General features: G+C 39.2%; 2 protein-coding genes across 6 annotated transcripts in view; both read right to left on the reverse strand.

The window, feature by feature from the left end:
• akap7 (A-kinase anchoring protein 7) overlaps positions 1-5065 on the reverse strand; it is a gene marked incomplete at its 5' end in the record, with an annotated part of 54190 nt that extends 49125 nt beyond the window's left edge. The window contains 2 exons of the mRNA XM_083898531.1: positions 4424-4562; positions 5011-5065. Of these exons, the coding sequence (XP_083754657.1) occupies positions 4424-4562; positions 5011-5065 (194 nt within the window). The remainder of the gene's footprint in view (positions 1-4423; positions 4563-5010) is intronic.
• Positions 4886-17874, reverse strand: part of LOC310934522 (triadin-like) — a 19405-nt gene continuing 6416 nt past the window's right edge. Inside the window, exons 2-7 of one of the 5 annotated variants that reach the window (XM_083898263.1) lie at positions 16225-16423; positions 12881-12922; positions 8679-8723; positions 7289-7336; positions 6017-6136; positions 4886-5130 (exon numbers count right to left, since the gene is read on the reverse strand). In XM_083898263.1, the coding sequence (XP_083754389.1) occupies positions 5108-5130; positions 6017-6136; positions 7289-7336; positions 8679-8723; positions 12881-12922; positions 16225-16411 (465 nt within the window). In that variant the 5' untranslated portion in view covers positions 16412-16423 and the 3' untranslated portion in view covers positions 4886-5107. Of the gene's footprint in view, positions 5131-5986; positions 6137-7288; positions 7337-8678; positions 8724-12880; positions 12923-16224; positions 16424-17874 lie in introns of all 5 variants that reach the window. The other 4 variants (XM_083898262.1, XM_083898264.1, XM_083898265.1 and 1 more) reach the window with 4 other exon arrangements.

The following is a 17874-nucleotide window of genomic DNA, read 5'->3' on the forward strand; positions in this document are numbered from 1 at the left end:
TATGTGTGATTGTCTCAAACCCGTGCCCCACCCCCTTAGGTGTGGTTCAGGTTGTATGTAATGCACCTAGCCCAGGGGCAAGTGTAGCCAGGTTGTGTAAATAAATTAAAGCAACAAATTATGTTTAAAAGCTTTTCCCTCAGGCAAGAGAGAGAACTAAGATCCATTATTCATGGCTCTTACTGCCGGGAATCTAAAGGCAGGTGTGTATGTGTGTGTGTGTCGTTTTTTTGTTTTGTCAATTATTCAAAGATTAACCGCCCCATACCCCATTAAATTATCTTGGTGATGAAATTGAATAACATTTACATGTTGATACACTTCACAACAAAGGATGTTGATCTTCCATTTTGTGTTTTCCGCCTTAATGGAGAGCGATCGCGGTCACACCCCTCACAGTTGACATTGCAGTATCCTTTGCATCTCCAACTTAGTCTCAGTGAGAACTTTGTTGTTTCTCAGAATTGAAATAATCTCTGGAAAAAAATCTGCTTCAAAGCGAGACATTATATTCATGTAGGTTGTTGTTTTCTGGGCTGAAAGTTAAACCGTGCACTTGATGTATCTATAACTATAGAGAATCACTACACAGGGGAGCTGCAGCAGTCTTTTCCAGGTCATACGAGTTATAATTCTGCCAGCATGTCCTGGTCAGTACAAGGATGCTCCCCCAGCATGTCATCAGTAACAGTCCTAACACATAACCACACCATATGGTCTTTTTTCTCTCCCTCTGTTATGAGGCTGTGGGTCAAATGTAGAAATAAAACATCAACAGCAGTTATTTAAGAAAAAGGTATTAACAGTATGGAATGATGATGATTCTATATGGTGTAAATTTTAGTTGTGTTTTTTAATCTCTTCTACAATTTAAAAGCAGTCGATTATCAGAATACGTCTTCCTGTAAATATGATTGCCTGATATGGTTTTAATTAAAATATCTTGTTAAATAGAATGTAATTTACTGACTAACTCCCTGAAAACTCACAGAGACGTTTATGCCACATTTTTAAATTCACTACACTCTGTTTAAAATCCATTAACGCTGTAATATAGTTGTGAATTTGTTCCAATTTCATTTTTAATTTCATGATGAAATTAAATGAGTGAACAGCACCATAGAACTGACTGCAAGCTTGCTCGTTTTAATTAAAATATAACACATTTTGTAAATAACACAATGAGAATTGTAGAGTTTGTAAAACGACACGGCTGAAACACGGGAGTCAAACATGTTACCGTTAAAGCTGATTCGTAGCTGTTATCGCTCCTTTCATCTCACGCTAATCAAAAGATCATAAAATGACTCTTTGTTTAATGCAAGCCTTACACCGCGGCTTCTTACACCCACCTGCTCTCGCTGTGCCAGTGCATACATCAGTTATTCTTCTAAGGGGACGATCACACCGAGATGCAAACGCAACAGGCAAAGCTGCTTCAAACACGCATCGGAAAAAGCCAGTTTGGAAACAATAAAGAAAAACCACGCTGCGCCTTGTGCATGTGTGGAGACGGGGGGTTACGTGCAGAGGCTGGTATTAAATGTAAACAAGAGGGAGGAAAAAAATGGATTCATGCAGATATCAAACTCTTGCCTTTGCTTTATTTTCTTGGTGAAGAGGGAGGAGAAAAAAAGAGCCTTTTAGGTGTTCTGGAAATCTTTGCATCTGCACATTATGTTCAGAAAAACAATCTATTCTGGCAAATCTTTTCATGTATACATGAATAAAAACATTTTTAAAGTAACATGTATGCAATGTCAGTGGAGGAGTGGCACAAGTGAGCAGTGTTGTAATGAAGTACAACATTTATGTATCTGTGCTTTGTATTTATATTTATAGCTAAACTTTTACTCTACTACATTTCCTCTAACTGTCTTTGTTACTCGTCGTGATGAGTTTTGCCATTCACCCGTTCTTCCCATGCTTCAAAATGGGGTTAAGTGCCTTGCTCAAGGGCAAGTATAGACTAGCAGAGCCAAAAACTGAACCCAATTTAAAGGTCCCATATTACGCAAAATCAATCAATTTAAATCCTTATATTTGAGACTCTGGAGGCCCAGTCGGCAAAGTGTGAAAAAAGATGACTCAATCATGTTTTTGTGGTCCTCCTCAGTCTAAGTACAGGAGATAAAACATGTGATGTTGACTTCCACGCGGTATCCGAAAACCGGAAGTCGGAGTCCGCGAAAAGTTCTATTCTTGGCTCCACAGTGCAGCACAGAGTTCTACACAAACTTCCAGCCTCAGAGGATTTATCTGTCCAGTGGAAACATGTTATATACGACTACAATGTGCCTGCTCGAGCCTGCAAATGATCACTTTCCCAAATGCTCACTGCTGTTAGCTCCCAGTAGCCTCTGTGGCTGATGTCATTTCCTGTCCCTTATGTTTCATTTAACTTTTTTTTTTTAAGGTGGACCTAAAGAGATACTACTGAACAGAGCGTTCAGAACAGGGCTGTTTTGGCAGGGTGATTGAACTGCTGTGGTGCTTCATCCTTATGGTATTTTGACCAAAGCATGTGACAGACATGTTCATTAGGACACCAGGGAACTAGTTTAACTTGGAGAAATAGGATATAATATGGGAACTTTAAGACCTTTAAGCTCCCCTTTCCTGGCTATGCGCATTTGTCGGTCAGCATCCATTTTGCATGCTTCTGTGTGTCTGTGTGTGAGTGTGTAGTGCAGTGAAGCAAGTCCTGTTTCTTGCGAAACCTGAGAATTCGTAAGATCTCCTGATTCTCAGGACCCCTTGAGTCTTGCGAGGCTGGTTTTCCTCTAACAGATGGTCGGGGGGGGGGGACTGGAGACAGCCCCCAATCTCCTGGCAACAAGCCATGTAATCATTACAATTACTCCATAGCTGTTAAATTAGGGTAAAACAAATTCTGCATATTTCCACTTTAAATGCTTTAAAAGGAAAGGGAGGAGTGGGCGGAGGAGTCCTGTGTTTGCTCAAATCTGCAGTCTCAACATTAGAACTCACCACTTCTTACACAGTACTACGACTTCGGTTTGAAACCTACCCTCTCCAGTTATCTCATTTCAGCCAGACAACCCCCACGTTTAAGCTATATAGTGCATCAGGGAATACATTTCACACATATTTGAGTTTGGCGTGAGCAAATTTCTTAAACCCCCCCTGTCGAAGCCATGAGGTGGATGCTGGTGTGAAGCTGGTGGTGAGGCTGAAGTATGGGCAGCAGCAAATGGTGTAACAGGCGGAGAGAGTCGGATGGCAAGTGTTGCACTTTAAAGAGACCACCAAGTTGGAAGGGTGTGGTGAATGAGGCATGTCTCATGTAGTTGGAGCAGCTTAAGTTGACTGTCTGAAGACGCTGACACTGACTCTCTCCTTCATTTCATATCCAAACTAAATACGCACCTGTTCATAACAGCATATAATCCCAATAACCACATTGCACCGTCTGATTTTATTGTCTGTAAGGTACTATAAAATGTAGTATTGTATGTTGAATTTGTATGAGTATATCAGGTAGACTCATACTCAGGCGCTTAAATATCTAACATAATAGTCAGTGCAACATTTTGGAGCAAAATGGTGAAATACTATAGACATAAATACTAAATACTATAGACAAATATATAGACATACTATATTTTGACATCTTTGTCAAATTTTGGATCAAAAAAATTGGAATTAGATTTAAAAAAACAAAATGTTGGATAATTTTTTGAATTTTTGAATACAATTGTCAAATTTTGGATATATTATAGTATGACGTTTTTGTCAAATTTTGGACCAAACGTTTTCTTTTTTAAATAAAATGTCAAATTTTGGACGACATAGTATTGTATGACATTTTTGGCAAATTTTGGACCAACGTTTTTTTTATTTTTTTTTTATTGTCAAATACTACATACTATAGTATGACATTTTTGTCAAATTGTGGACCAAAAATGTTTTTTGAAAACAATTGTCACATTTTGGACGACATGCTATAGTTTGACTTTGTTGTCAAATTTTGTTTTTATTCAAAAATTTGTCACATTTCATATTAGCATATTTTCTTTCTGCTAATATGAATTGTGGTGTAGTGATTTGCACTCTTGCCTTTGCAGCAAGAAGACCTGGTCGGAGCATGGAGTTTGCATGTTCTCCCCATGTGTGTGTGTGGGTTTTCTTTAGGTTTCCAGTTTCATCCCACAGTCCACAGACATGCAGATTTGGGGATTAAGACACTCTAAATTAACTGTAGGTGTTTGAGTGGATGGTTGTTTGTCTCTGTGGCCCTGCGATGGACTGGCAAACTGTCCAGGGTTTCCCCCGCCTATCGCTCTATGTCAGCTGAGATTGGCACAGCTCTCCCCCAAGTGACCCCTCATGTGGAGGATAAAGCAGTAGGAGATGGATGAATTGTGAGTGTTTACTTTAGTCGTCTACTTCTTAATCTCACCTGTTAGAGTCTGCCACGAGAATGTGGACCTTTATTCCAGCTGTATATCCTCCTGGCTTATCTTCATCTTCCTGTCTGGCAGGGTTGTTGCTGACATGGGAGCCTGATTGGTCATCGTTAAGCCAGGATTTGAACCAAACTGAGAAATTCCACACACCAGATAACAGAAACACGATGAACTTCAATGATGCAATGATGTGAAGTGAGCTTTTCTCACCTTTCTTTACATTTTAGCCATTGTTTGAGTCTCAACTGGTCCATTGGCAGGAGCTTGATTTAATTCAGTGAAGAATAACCTACGTATGTAAGATCATTTCATGACAATATGTCTTCAGTTGTTTAACTTGTATGTCGCTCCTCTTCACTACATTAATAATTCTTCTTTTATTTTGCTGAAAACGACTGAAGTTCTCTTGAAACATTTGCTCTCACGTCCACAAATGAAACAAAAAAGCCAGGAAGTAAAAGTGGCAGTTTTTATTCGTCAGGTTCCAGTTAACAACAGCAAGAAATACTGCCGTGATATATTTTTTTTTTACACCATCTCCCTCTTTCAAATCCCTCCACTTTATCTTGTCCACTCTTGCCTGGCACACTTGTATCTTTTGTCTTCTCGTCTCCTCTGCGGCTCTTCATCTTCATACTTGTCAGTGTTTTGTCCTCTCGCCACTAGCTCTCTCTCTTTTAAAGCTCCTCGGAGTGAAAGGCTGAATGACAGAGGAGAAAATCAGCCGCAGTAGTTCATCAATCACACCTACAGCAGGTGTAAATGTTAGGGAGGGAGAGCGGCACACATGCAAACCACTGATTGTGATGTTTTCTCCCGGAGAAAACATGCACTTTGGCTGATATTACGACACACGGAGAGTGTTCGGTGTTAGATTTATGAATTTTTCTTTCATCGTTGTGGTTTTTTTGGCCTGTGTTGCCCAAGGTCAAGTTTTTATTACATTTAATTAATGGTAACATGACTGGAACACTGGTTTTTGATAACTGAATTGAAGAAGCTAATATTAAAAGCTCATTTTCTACCCATTGTAGTTAAATGAGCATCATATTCATTATATAACCCAGTTATGTGAGTGATTACACTCTACTATGACGTGCACGTCCGCGGGTTATAACAATGCAAAACTGTGGTTTTAGCATAAACATGAGAAGAGTTTGATATGGCTTTTTCCACATTGACATGCAGATTATTTTTTCCCCCTTCTTTCCCCCCGGAATATTGAAAATGTTTCATTCATGGTTCGGTGCGTGTAAAAGTCTTCTCCTGAACAAGGCGTTAGAGGTAGGATAAGCACAGGCGGATTATGAAACAGCAGGATCTTGTGTACAAAATGTAAAAAGGCCACAGCTTCCTCTACAAAGCAGAAAGAAACCCAGACTGAAAGATCTGAAATGACAACACATGTGCAGCTGTTTCATGTTTCTGTGTCTCTTTTTAGAGACACAAGAACTCCAAAGCCTGTGTGTGCACTTAAACATCCTCCTCACGAAATGATATTAATAGTAATCCTCATGGGTTAGATGGGTTACTAGTGTAAGGTGATGTGTTCTTACATGTGAGGGTTTCAGTTAGGTGGTGAATACCTTCCTCCTCCTCCTCGGGAGCCACCAAATTGGCCGCAAACGTCCACATCATCTCCCACCAGTCGGTGTTTTCCTGAGCTGTGATTGGAGCGTAGCTGGACTTAACTGGACGAACACCACCTGAGTGAAAACAGAGTAGATACTTGAACAGAGCACAAGTCAAAAGAAGAACATGTTGTTTTAAGAAAAACATGTACGGAAGAGGATTAGGGCCACACAGGAAAACAATATTTGACTTCTGACTTCAAACTCAGAATTCTGACTTTGTTCTCAGAATTCTGACTTTAAAACTCAGACTTCTGACATTATTTCCCATGGAGGAGGATTAGGGCCACACAGGAAAACAATATTTGAGTTCTGACTTTTTTCTGAGAATTCTGAGTTTAAAGTCAGAATTCACAGTTTAAAGTCAGAATTCTGACTTTTTTTCCCACTGAGTTTTAAAGTCAGGATACTGAGTTTAAAGTGAAAAATTTTGAATATTTGAATTCTGTGTTTTAATTCCGAATACTGACTTTTTTTTCTCCGAATTCTGACTTTATTTCATGTGGATGATGATTAGGGCCACACAGGAAAAAAAATATTTGAGTTCTGACTTTGAAACTCAGAATTCTGACTTTATTCTTAGAATTCTGACTTTATTCTCAGAAGGAAATAAAGTCAGAATTTTGAGTTTTAAAGTCAGAATTCTGAGTTTAAAGTCAGATATCTGCAAATAAACTCATAATTCTAACTTTAAACTCAGAATTCTGACTTTATTCTCAGAAGGAAAAAAAGTATTTGGAGTTGAGTCAGAATTCTGAGTTTAAAGTCAGATTTCTGAAAATAAACTCTCTTTATTTCCCATGGAAGAGGATTAGGGAAAAAAAGATTTGAGTTCTGACTCTGAGAATAAAGTAACTCAGAGTTATTAACTTTATTCTCAGAAGGAAATAAACTCAGAATTCCTAAAATAAACTAAGAATTCTGACTTTAAACACAGAGTTATGACTTTATTCTCAGAATTCTGACTTAATTTCTTACGGAAGAGCCAGAAAAAAGGAAATTTGAATTCTGTTTTAACTCAGAATACTGACTTTATTCTCAGAATTTTGACTTTAAACTCAGAATTCTGACTTTATTCTCAGAGGGAAATAAAGTCAGAATTCTGAGTTTAAAGTCAGAACTCATATATAATAGTTTGACCGTTATTTTAAGCAATAATAGTTGAGTTAAGGAAATAGACTGGACAAAAACAGTGAATGTGAGATGTATAGAGAAGTTTCCGCTTGCCTCTACCCTTCAAACCTCTCCTGGCGATGGCAGAAGGAGGAGGGAGACCTGATATGGAGAGATACATGAAGGCAACATTATCAGATGCAGCGTCTTGGGGTAAATTACAGGTTGCAAAGCGGGAAAAGAAAAAAAAAAGGGAGAGAGAAGGCAAACAAAGAGGAAGACAACAGATAAAAAACTTTCAAGAACAATGAGCAGCAGCCTTTGTCTCACTGCTGTTTTGTTTAGTTTTCAAGCAGTCAAAGCCACACGCAGCGTTAGATTATACACACTCATGACACTAATGCGGTAACGTGATAACAAAAAAACACAGCAAAGAGCATGTTCAGACTTATCTCTGACACAGCCACAGGCAACAACACATCCAGCTTCTGCTCGACGTCTCCTTCACTGGTTTTTACCCTTGATCGTCTCTTATTTGTTGTGTTTAACTTAGATCTGCAACTAACGATTATTTTCTCGATTCGTCGAGTATCTGTTTGGTCCATAAAATGTCAATAATTGTTCTCAAATGTCTTGTTTTTGTCCTCATACCAAAATGATTCAGTTTTTATTGATGTCTTTAATATGTGACGATTAATTTAGTGATTGGTTAATAATCGAGTTTAACTGCTGTTTAAAGGTGCCATATGTAAGAATGTGGCCAAAAACGGTTACTACATTCAAATTCAAAATACCAAGGTCTTTTAGGTTTCGTTTTCTGACGTAACTGGCAACCCGTGGTTGCTCAGCAGCTGGCAGGTGGCGCCACATGCCAAAACATGATTTCAAAGCATAAACATGATTTACAGTCTGCAAAATATTTTTTTTAATGCAAATATTTTGTCTGTCTCTGAGTCTCTGTGACATATTAGGAGGATTTTATGGCCAGTTGCTTTAGATTTATAGCATAATGCACCTTTAAGTAAATAATAATGATCATAATCATAATAATAATAATAATGATGCAGGAATAAACAAATTACATAGTTAAAATCTATACTTTTGTCTAATTTTCATGTCTCCGTGTAGCTGTATTCTAATTAAATGACACAAAATGTATAAAAAAAAATAGTGTAGAAATAACAAGTAGCATTTCACACGCAATAATTATACCATTTACAAGTGCAGGCTTGATGATTAATTACAAAGTGACTCTCATTAACCTTTAATGATTTCATTAGTGTGCTGATTTCTCATCAGACATGAAGTTTTTTTAGTATTATTATGATGATGATCAAAGTGTGTGCTTGTGTGTCTCAGCGTCGTCTTGAACAATTCATTAACGACTAATTGCCGCGCCAGTGTGTTTTCTTTCTTTTTCTTTGATTATGTATTTATTCACACACACACACACACACACACACACACACACACACGCACACACACCCACACTGTGCAGACTTACTGCTGAGGGACTTTGCCGCCCAAATATTTTGCCGCTCATCAGTATCTGTAATAAGCCAGATAATGCCTTCACTGCTCTGGCCTTGAAGATAATGACACATCCTGTTAGTGGTGTTAAAGCAAAACGATGATGCAACAGCTGCCGCGGCGGCGAGCGTTGTTTTTGCATCCGTCTCTCTGAGGAACACGTGAATTAGCACATTCATGGCTCCTCCGTGAGTATTATGATAACTCCTGGCTCTAAAGTGCTAAATGCATTGTTTTGGTCGTCTCTGTGGATCTCTTTAATTTCTCTCTCTGCCTGTTTGTTGTCCAGTGTGGAGGAGTCGTCCTCCTCACAAACGGCTCATTAATGCGCTGGCATTTCTTTGATTGACATTTCCACACTCCATCAGAAATAGAAGGACAGCCCTCCACCTCCAACACTTCCACCCGCTCTCTTTCTGTCTCCTTTCATTCCGTGTCCCTTTTCATCTCCATCTCTCTCTTTTTTTTTTTTTACATCTATTTCTGCTCATTGTCTCACTTTCATGTTGTCATCCTGTGTTTTCTCTTCATGTGTCTTCCTCTCGTGTCTTTATTCTCTCACAACCTTTCTGCCTGTGTTCTTTTGTGTTTTAGTTTGGTGTAAAGTTTAGCAGCCACGGCAACGTGAAGAAACACAAAGAAAAAAGGAAAGATGAAGATTCCTTCCTTCCTCCCTTCCTCTGATCTTCCCTGCATCCTTCCTTCCTTCCTTCTGTCCTTCCTCTGATCTTCCTTCCCTGTTTCCTTCCTTCCTATGATCTTCCGTGTCCTTCTTTCCTTCCTCTGATCTTCACCGTGTCCTTCCTTCCTCTGATCTTCCGTGTCCTTCCTTCATTCCTTCCTTCCTCTGATCTTCCCTGTGTCTTTCCTTCCTTCCTCTAATGTTCCCTGTGTCCTTTTCTCTTTCCTTCCTCTGATCTTCACTGTCCTTCCTTCCTCTAATCTTCCCTGTGTCCTTCCCTCTTTCCTTCTTGTGATCTTCCCTGTGTCCCTCCTACCTTCCTCTGATCTTCCCTGTGTTCTTCCTTCCTCTGATCTTACCTGTGTCTTTCCTTCCTTTCTTCCTTCCTCTGATCTTCCCTGTGTCCTTCCTTCCTTCCTCTGATCTTCCCTGTGTCCTTCCTTTCACTGATCTTCCCTGTGTCTTTCCTTCCTTCCTTCCTTCCTTCCTTCCTTCCTTCCTTCCTTCCTTCCTCTGATCTTCCCTGTGTCTGTCCTTCCTTCCTCTGATCTTCCCTTTGTCCTTCCTTCCTTCCTTCCTCTGATCTTCCCTGTGTCATTCCTTCCTTTCTTCCTTCCTTATTACTTCCTTCCTCTGATCTTCCCTGTGTCTGTCCTTCCTTCCTCTGATCTTCCCTGTGTCCGTCCTTCCTTCCTCTGATCTTCCCTGTGTCCTTCCTCCCTCATTACTTCCCTTTTCTTAACTTCCCTGTGTCCTTCCTACCTTCCTACCTTCCTTCCTCTGACCCTCCCTATGTCCTCCCTTGTTCTGTTTATGCATTAATTCAGATGACAATGATGTAAAAATATAGCATTCTTCAGGTTTATAAATCCAGCGTGCTGCTCTTCTTCTTGTGACATTAACAATGTCCTCACCCCAGATTATTTTTAACACTTCAGCTTCTTTTTGTCTGACTGAGGAGGAAGAACAGAGCAAAGTCTTTAGATGACTTATTCCACTCACTGTCTGTGTCTCTCATCATTGTCTTTCCTTCTGTCACAGCCCCTGCTGCTTTATACAACAACCTTCTTCTATCTCCTATGAGTTACTGCACTTCTCTAAATGGTATGTCTAAGTACTGTATGTCTCCACATTCATACGCCTTTTTTTGCACACACACGCGCAATCGCTCTGCTTTTTCACGACAGGACAAATTGCATTTCTTCTTCATTGTCCAAAAATGTCCCCTCGCTGTTGCATTTACACAAACTGGCCTTTATTGAAATGTCATGGTGGCAGAAAAGCCTTGTGATTAAAAATGCAGCCCAGAATTTTGTCATTGTCACCTTGCAAATATTTGCCTCTCCGGAAATGGAAGATAACTACAATGTACAGGGGGAAACATCTCCTCACTTCAGCTCTATCATTAGCCCTGACAGAAATATCTCTGTGTGACTTGGAGAAAAAGGACTTGAAACTTTTATTGATAGCTCCGTGTGATGTGTGGGGTGATGTATGAATCAATTTCCATCCCGGACTCTCTCTATTCCATTTGCACTGTGCTCTTGAAATATCAACTCCAACTCCTTCCAGTGGCAAATAGACAGTAAATCTACAAAATTGCACAAATGATTCAATCTTCAATCCCCACCGGCAGATTTACAGCTGTCAGGAGGCACAGCATTCAAACACATTATCTGAATAAGCAACTTTATCAGCCTTTGTTATTGAGAAGCTTCCTGTTTCTTTAAGTTTTACTTCTACTGAACCTGACCTTAACTTAAACATGTATTTTCCTTAGATTTACATTATAAGGAGTTGTTTTTTTGAACCAACCACACAGATATAGGTCCCTCACAACATGCGTCCACACTTGTAAATGCAGCACATACACATATGTGGCACATTAACATGCACTTGCACAGACTTGTGACAAATATGGTAAAAGCCCCAATAAATGTAAAATTTAACAGAGTTAATGCTAATTTATTCCACTGAGTGGTTTGTTTATTTCAGTCAAATTTTATGAATCGTAAACGTGCTCTTTAACCATTGGTGTGCGTATGTGTGAGGTTTTGGAGAAATCTTTTAGCAGAACGTCTCACTCGAACAACAATTTAATGTCACTTTTCCCATTCATTTGTCATCCGTCTGGTGCAATGATTAAGGGTTGTTAATCACGGGTTGTTTTTCTCTTCACAACAAATGAGAGAACAAGAGAAGAAGACATTTTTTCAAAGGGCAAATCAGCACAAAATCAGTTTCAAGATATATTTCCATGTCTCTTTTCATAAAAACATGTGTTTAAAGGTCCCATATTACGTAAAATCAACTTTGTAATCATTTAAATCCTTCTATTTGGGACCCTGGAGGCCCAACCAGTTGCCAAAGTGTGAAAAAAGATGACTCAATCATGTTTGTGTGCTTCTCCTCAGTCTAAGTACAGGAGATAAAACACGCGATGTTGACTTCCACACTCACTGGGACGTCACAATAAGCTAAATTCCTGGAACTGTTGTCTCGCGGAGCTCCGCTTTGTCCGTAAAACATGCAATGACATCCGAAAACCAGAGGAGTTCTATTTTTGGCTCCACAGTGCAGCACAGAGTTCTACACAAACTTCCAGCCTCAGAGGATTTATCTGTCCAGTGGATACATGTTATATATGACGAAAATGTGCCTGCTAGAGCCTGCAAATGATCACTTTTCCAAATGCTAACTGCTATTAGCTTTCAGTAGCCTCTGTGGTTGATGTCATTTCCTGTCCCTTAAGTTTTGCTTTACTTTTTTTTTTAAAAGAGATACTACTAAACCGAGCGTTCTGAACAGGGCTGTTTTGGCAGGGTGATTGAACTGCTGTGGTGCTTCATCCTTATGGTATTTTGACCAAAGCATGTCACAGGCATGTTCATTAGGACACCAGGGAACTAGGTTAACTTGGAGAAATAGGGTATAATATGGGACCTTTAACTGCTATGAGGCAGGACTTTGGATGTGGAGAAAAAAAGCTACAGTAACTTTGTAAAACCTGTCAGCAAAAAGCCAAAGTTCCAGAATAGTTGGTATTCTCGGAGAGGACAATGTCAAGGACTAAACTGCACTATAGCAGAAATATAAAGAAGGCGATGCCAGGCAGGAGAACCATTGTGTCCCTCGCACACAATAGCTTTACCTGTCCACACTGGGACAAAAAAACTGCACCATGACAGCACCCAAATCAGCAGAATCCTGACTCTCAGCACGTTTAGCTTTTTGACATCTGGTGGAAAAACACATGCAGAGTGAAAGTTTCCGCCCACTGCAAGGTTTTGTCCTGATTTAGTGTCGATCCACCCTCTAAAAAAGGTCAAATGCAGAGCCTCTCAAGTTTGAAATACGGGACACACACGACGGACGAGGACCGTCTCGATTCTCACTGCTCGGGTCACACAGCGTTGTCGTGCAAGCAAGTAAAAAAAAAAAAAACACAAGCAGTGCAGTTTAGATTAGTTAATGTTTGTTGTTGGTGTTTTTACCAGGAGATAAACACACGGGGTCGTCACAGTATGATGTGTACTCTTTGGATGGGATGGCAGGTGATTGACAGCATGAGGATGGAGAAGAGGTGAAGAGGTTTTTGGGGGAATGAACAAAGGAGGAAAGTGGGGAGAAGCGTTAAAGATGAGTGTGTTGAATGTGTTGAGGGGAGGAACTATCGCTGCACTGCAGCGTAGTTCCTCGTACACGGCGGGCGATGTGTAGCAGTTGTGGGACGTGACAAAGAATAGATATGAGTTGAATTGACTCGGGAAATTAACCGAGCACCGGAATACAACCAGCTCCGTGACAAAAATAAATGATTGATTTTCTGTTGTGCGGTCGGGGGGGTGGGAAAAAAACGGCGACGCTTTTAGCTTTGTGCATGACACCGTATCTGATTTGATCACCGCAGTATTTAATACGCGCTGCAGACAGACTGTGTGTATTTCTAGAAGGCGCAATACAATTAAGTGAACTCTATGAGACTTTTAGTCATTTATTTATTATTTCTATAATAAGTAAGTGGAATTTTAGGATCCACAAATGCTGCATTTTCAAACATTCATCATCAACTGATGACTAAACTAGTCTTGTAACTAATATAATTTAAACGGTACAAAATTTAAGGTTTTTTTTGGAGCAGCATGTCATCAAAAGGTTCAAAAAAAGAACAACTCAAGGTGAAACTGCAACCAATGATAACTTTAGTTAATTTTTAACTACATTATTAATCAACAAGTATTAAATATAATGTCAACAGATAATCATTTGACACTTATTCAACTGATAATTGACATGCAATTAACTTTAAGTTGTGCTTCAAGTGTGGGTCTACAAGTGGATTCTAGTCAGGGTTGGTTATATTGATATTACCTGTAGATTGTGATTTATTTCTTTTTTTTTCTCGTCCAAAACAAAATGCATATGCTCACACATTTTCCAGTGTCCATTTTCCTTCTGTCTCTCCTGGGAGCATAACAAATAATAATCCCCTTCTCATGCAATAACAGCAACTGATATCCTTTTATTTTAGAACACAGAGCATTTAGGCTGCTTGTTTCCCATTATTTAAAGGTGCCATATGTAAGAATGTGGCCAAAAACAGTTACTACATTCAAATTCAAAATACAGAGGTCTTTTAGGTTTCGTTTTCTAACGTAACTGGCAACCCGTGGTTGCTCGGTGGCTGAGACTCTACTGACTGCAATGATTGGTAGATGGCGGTAGGTGGCGCCACATGCCAAAACATGATTTCAAAACATAAACATGATTTGCAGTCTGCAAAATATATTTTTAATGCAAATATGTTGGCTGTACTGTTGTTGCCAGTTTGTTATATGAACATTAGATTAGATTTATTACATAATGCACCTTTAAACATAAAACATTTGGAGTCTATAAGTATGTGCAATATAGTGTCTTATATCCTTTTTTCCATTTTCACCAGCTATATAAACACACCTGAGCAAAAAGTACTAAAAATCATTAAAATCGGATTGAATTTGTGAAATTTGTTGAAATGTAAGAATTTTTATCAACAAAAATAAAATAAAAACACTCTTTTTTTCTCACTTTTGCACAATTATCTACTGTGATATAAAATGAATCATAACTTTGACTGAACAACACATATGCAGATGAAAAAGCCTGAATATGTGACCTATAAACACACACCTCCAGGATGTCCATATAAGGAGTTGTGTATTGTATTTACCAAGGCTGCACGTGTGGCACGTATTCGTGCCCAGTGAGCACTAAGGATTAAGATATACTTTAAAGAAAAAGAAAGAAATGGACTCTACCCTTTAATTCCCATCTGTAATAAGCCCACAAGTAAAATAGTCATATGTACTCTAATAATAATCTAATTGCACACCCTCAGTCTGAGCCATAAAGTCATTTATAACCGTAGTGGATTCACATTAGCACGGCTACATTTATCCTCTTATTTCTTTGGGAAATCAAGCCAGATGCTGTGTTTACAAAAAGAAAACCGTGTTCTGCAGTTGCAGCACAAGAGAACACAGTGTTGTTCTTTCCTATCCCCCCCTCCCACCACATCTTATTATACTGTAATCAGATGTTTCTCATTATCTCCAGATAAAACTAAATTGGTTTGTGGGAGCTTTGTAAGCCCCGATCACGGCGGAACCAGCGAGCAGACAGACTTAAGCAGACCCGGGGAAAAATGTTTGAAGGCGATATCTTGACAGCTGCATTTAAATGAATCGCTCTTTACCCTAACTGCAGTCTCTGGGAAATTCATTTTCTCTTATCTCGTGGCAATTAAGTAATTAAAGCATGATCACGGGGGGGGAACGGAGTCTGATCACTCAAAACAAATAAGACCTATACTGTATAAAACAAAGCAGAGCAGCAACAGTACATTCTGTGTATATGCAATTTCCTTTTCAATCCATTCTTTGAGGGTATGAGTCAGATGTTCTTGTGAAGATGAAGAGGAGTGGATGGACCTCAGCTTGTACTCAGCTGGATACTACAGCGGTAAAATGTCAAACGTTAGCGAGAAATGCTCTCCCGAAAAGGAGATCAGTCATTTTCTTGATGCATTCGTCTGTCAAGTGACTGCTTAACGCACCACGTGCAAAACACCAGCCCGGGGATTCAAGCACCACATTAACGCTCAGACGTACTGAACTTATGTCGTCGTTAATATGCGCTGATGAGATGGTGCGTCGTCGCGTCATCCACGCGAACGCGTCGAATGTGCTTCGAAAATGACACCTCCTTTTGTGAGAGCATGTCCACTTTTGAAGTCTGCTTCAAAAATGTCTGTGAGGCTGTGAAATGTGTGGATGAAAATGTGGAAGAAAAAAATAAAATAATGGGTGATACATGAGTGGGAGGAGAGTGTCATTAGAGCACAAAAGTATTAAAATCACATTTGTATGGGATTAAGATCATGGAATGCTGTAAATAATCTTTAAAGGTGCCATATGTAAGAATGTGGCCAAAAACGGTTACTACGTTCAAATTCAAAATACCGAGGTCTTTTAGGTTTCGTTTTCCGACGTAACTGGCAACCCGTGGTTGCTCGGCAGCTGAGACTCTACTGACTGCAGTGATTGGTAGACGGCGGTAGGTGGCGCCACATGCCAAAACATGATTTCAAAACATAAACATGATTTGCAGTCTGCAATTTTTTTTTATGCAAATATTTTGGCTGTACTGTTGTTGTTGGTGAGTTCAGTTTGTTACATGAACATTATTCCTGAGTCTCTGTGACATATTAGGAGGATTTTATGGCCAGTTGCTTTACATTTATTACATAATGCACCTTTAAAAAAAAAATAAAAGTGTTTAAATTTGAATTTCCTACCTGCGAGAGTCTTATAATCGAGCAGGTCGAACAGAACAATGGCTACGCCCGACCACGTGAGGATCAGGGCCACGACCAGCAGCCACGCCATTGGCGAGCTAAAGGTTAAAATGACCTCGTCCATAAATGACCTCGGACTGCTCCGAGCTGAGGGGATCACCGCCCCGCCGTTGGACTGGCTGCTCATCGGTGAAGAAAGCTGCGTGAAACAAGGTAGAAATAAACAGTTATAGTCAAATCTGGGTCAATATTTACACGCTTTACAGCATCAACGTAAGGACAAATCATAAATATATTAACACTTATTGAAGCAGGTTTGGGTAATTTGAAGAAAACCTGTTAGTAAGCAGAAAAATATGCTGATGTCTTTGTCAATGAAAGGATTTCTTTTCTTTTTTTTCTCTGTCAGAAAAAGCTCCTCCAGCAGCTTCTGTCTTCCGCAAATGATGTTTGTAAAAGCACTAATCTGCAAAAGCAAACATGTTTTGATGGAAACACAATACGGCTTTAAATTATGTTTGTGTTTGTGTTTTTTTTTCCCCCAACAATGAGGGAACTGTTAATGAACATATCTGGCATGTCGTGAAAAATACTGAATGAATCTGCTATATATTCATTGATGATGTTTTTATTTATTTACCTATCTTTTTTTTGCTGCTCAGCATCAAATCACAGCTTCTTCGGTATAAACATCAAGGAGAGATTGTGGGTGTGAGTTTCATAGAGAAAGTTTTAACTACCAGAAGATGTGTTTACTGTCATTAAACCACAGCAGCAAGCGTAGTACACTAACCTCAGGCCCAGCCCACGTGTCAGCTGGTGGTTTTGAAAACAACTCCTTTTCACATTCTCTTTTTAGACGAGGAAAAAGAGAGAAGAGGAACCTGCAGTTTATGCGTCGACCTGTTCACTATACAATCTAAACAGCCCTTAAAACAAAGAACGGTTCAACGCAGAAGAGCCGACTCCTCAGGTCAGGACGGCTTTGAGGATACAGTTCTTCACGTTTTGGAAAGAAAAGACATTGAAAGAGGCCGATCTATATAAATATAACTTTATTGTATATGACGTTCTTTCATATGCCACTGCTTTGCTTATAGTTCAGCTGACTTTTGGAAAACTTTTTGATGTTTGACATTAGTGTGCGACATCATTGTGTGTGTTTACGTGTGGCGAGTTGTGTGATGAGTCAGACACAGAGCATTTCAGCTGCTTTTTTTCCATCATCTAAACGTACAGTATATGCAGAGGCTATAAGGATGTGCGATATAGAGTGTCTAATATCCTTTTTTTAATTTTTCACAACAACCTGGGCAATCTGATCAGATGTTTTTGAGCAAAAAGTACTCAAAATGTTTAAAATCAGATTGAATTTGTGAAATCTGGAAATATGTCACAGTTCAAGGTTCGCTTGGCAGTTTGAACAAAAGGAAAGAACACATTTCTATTTTCTGTTTCTATTTTATGTGACTTTAATTATATCACTACTAAAAATGTGATATAAAATGAATCATAACTTTGACTTAACAACATTTGGTAACACATTAGATTAGGGAACACATATTATTACATACACATTATTCACCATTAACTAGATGCTTACTAACATGCATATAAGTAACATACTAGCCCTATATCAGTCAATATTAA

Source organism: Microchirus variegatus (genome assembly GCF_963457635.1).
Source record: "Microchirus variegatus genome assembly, chromosome: 12".
Taxonomy (NCBI): Eukaryota; Metazoa; Chordata; class Actinopteri; order Pleuronectiformes; family Soleidae; genus Microchirus; species Microchirus variegatus.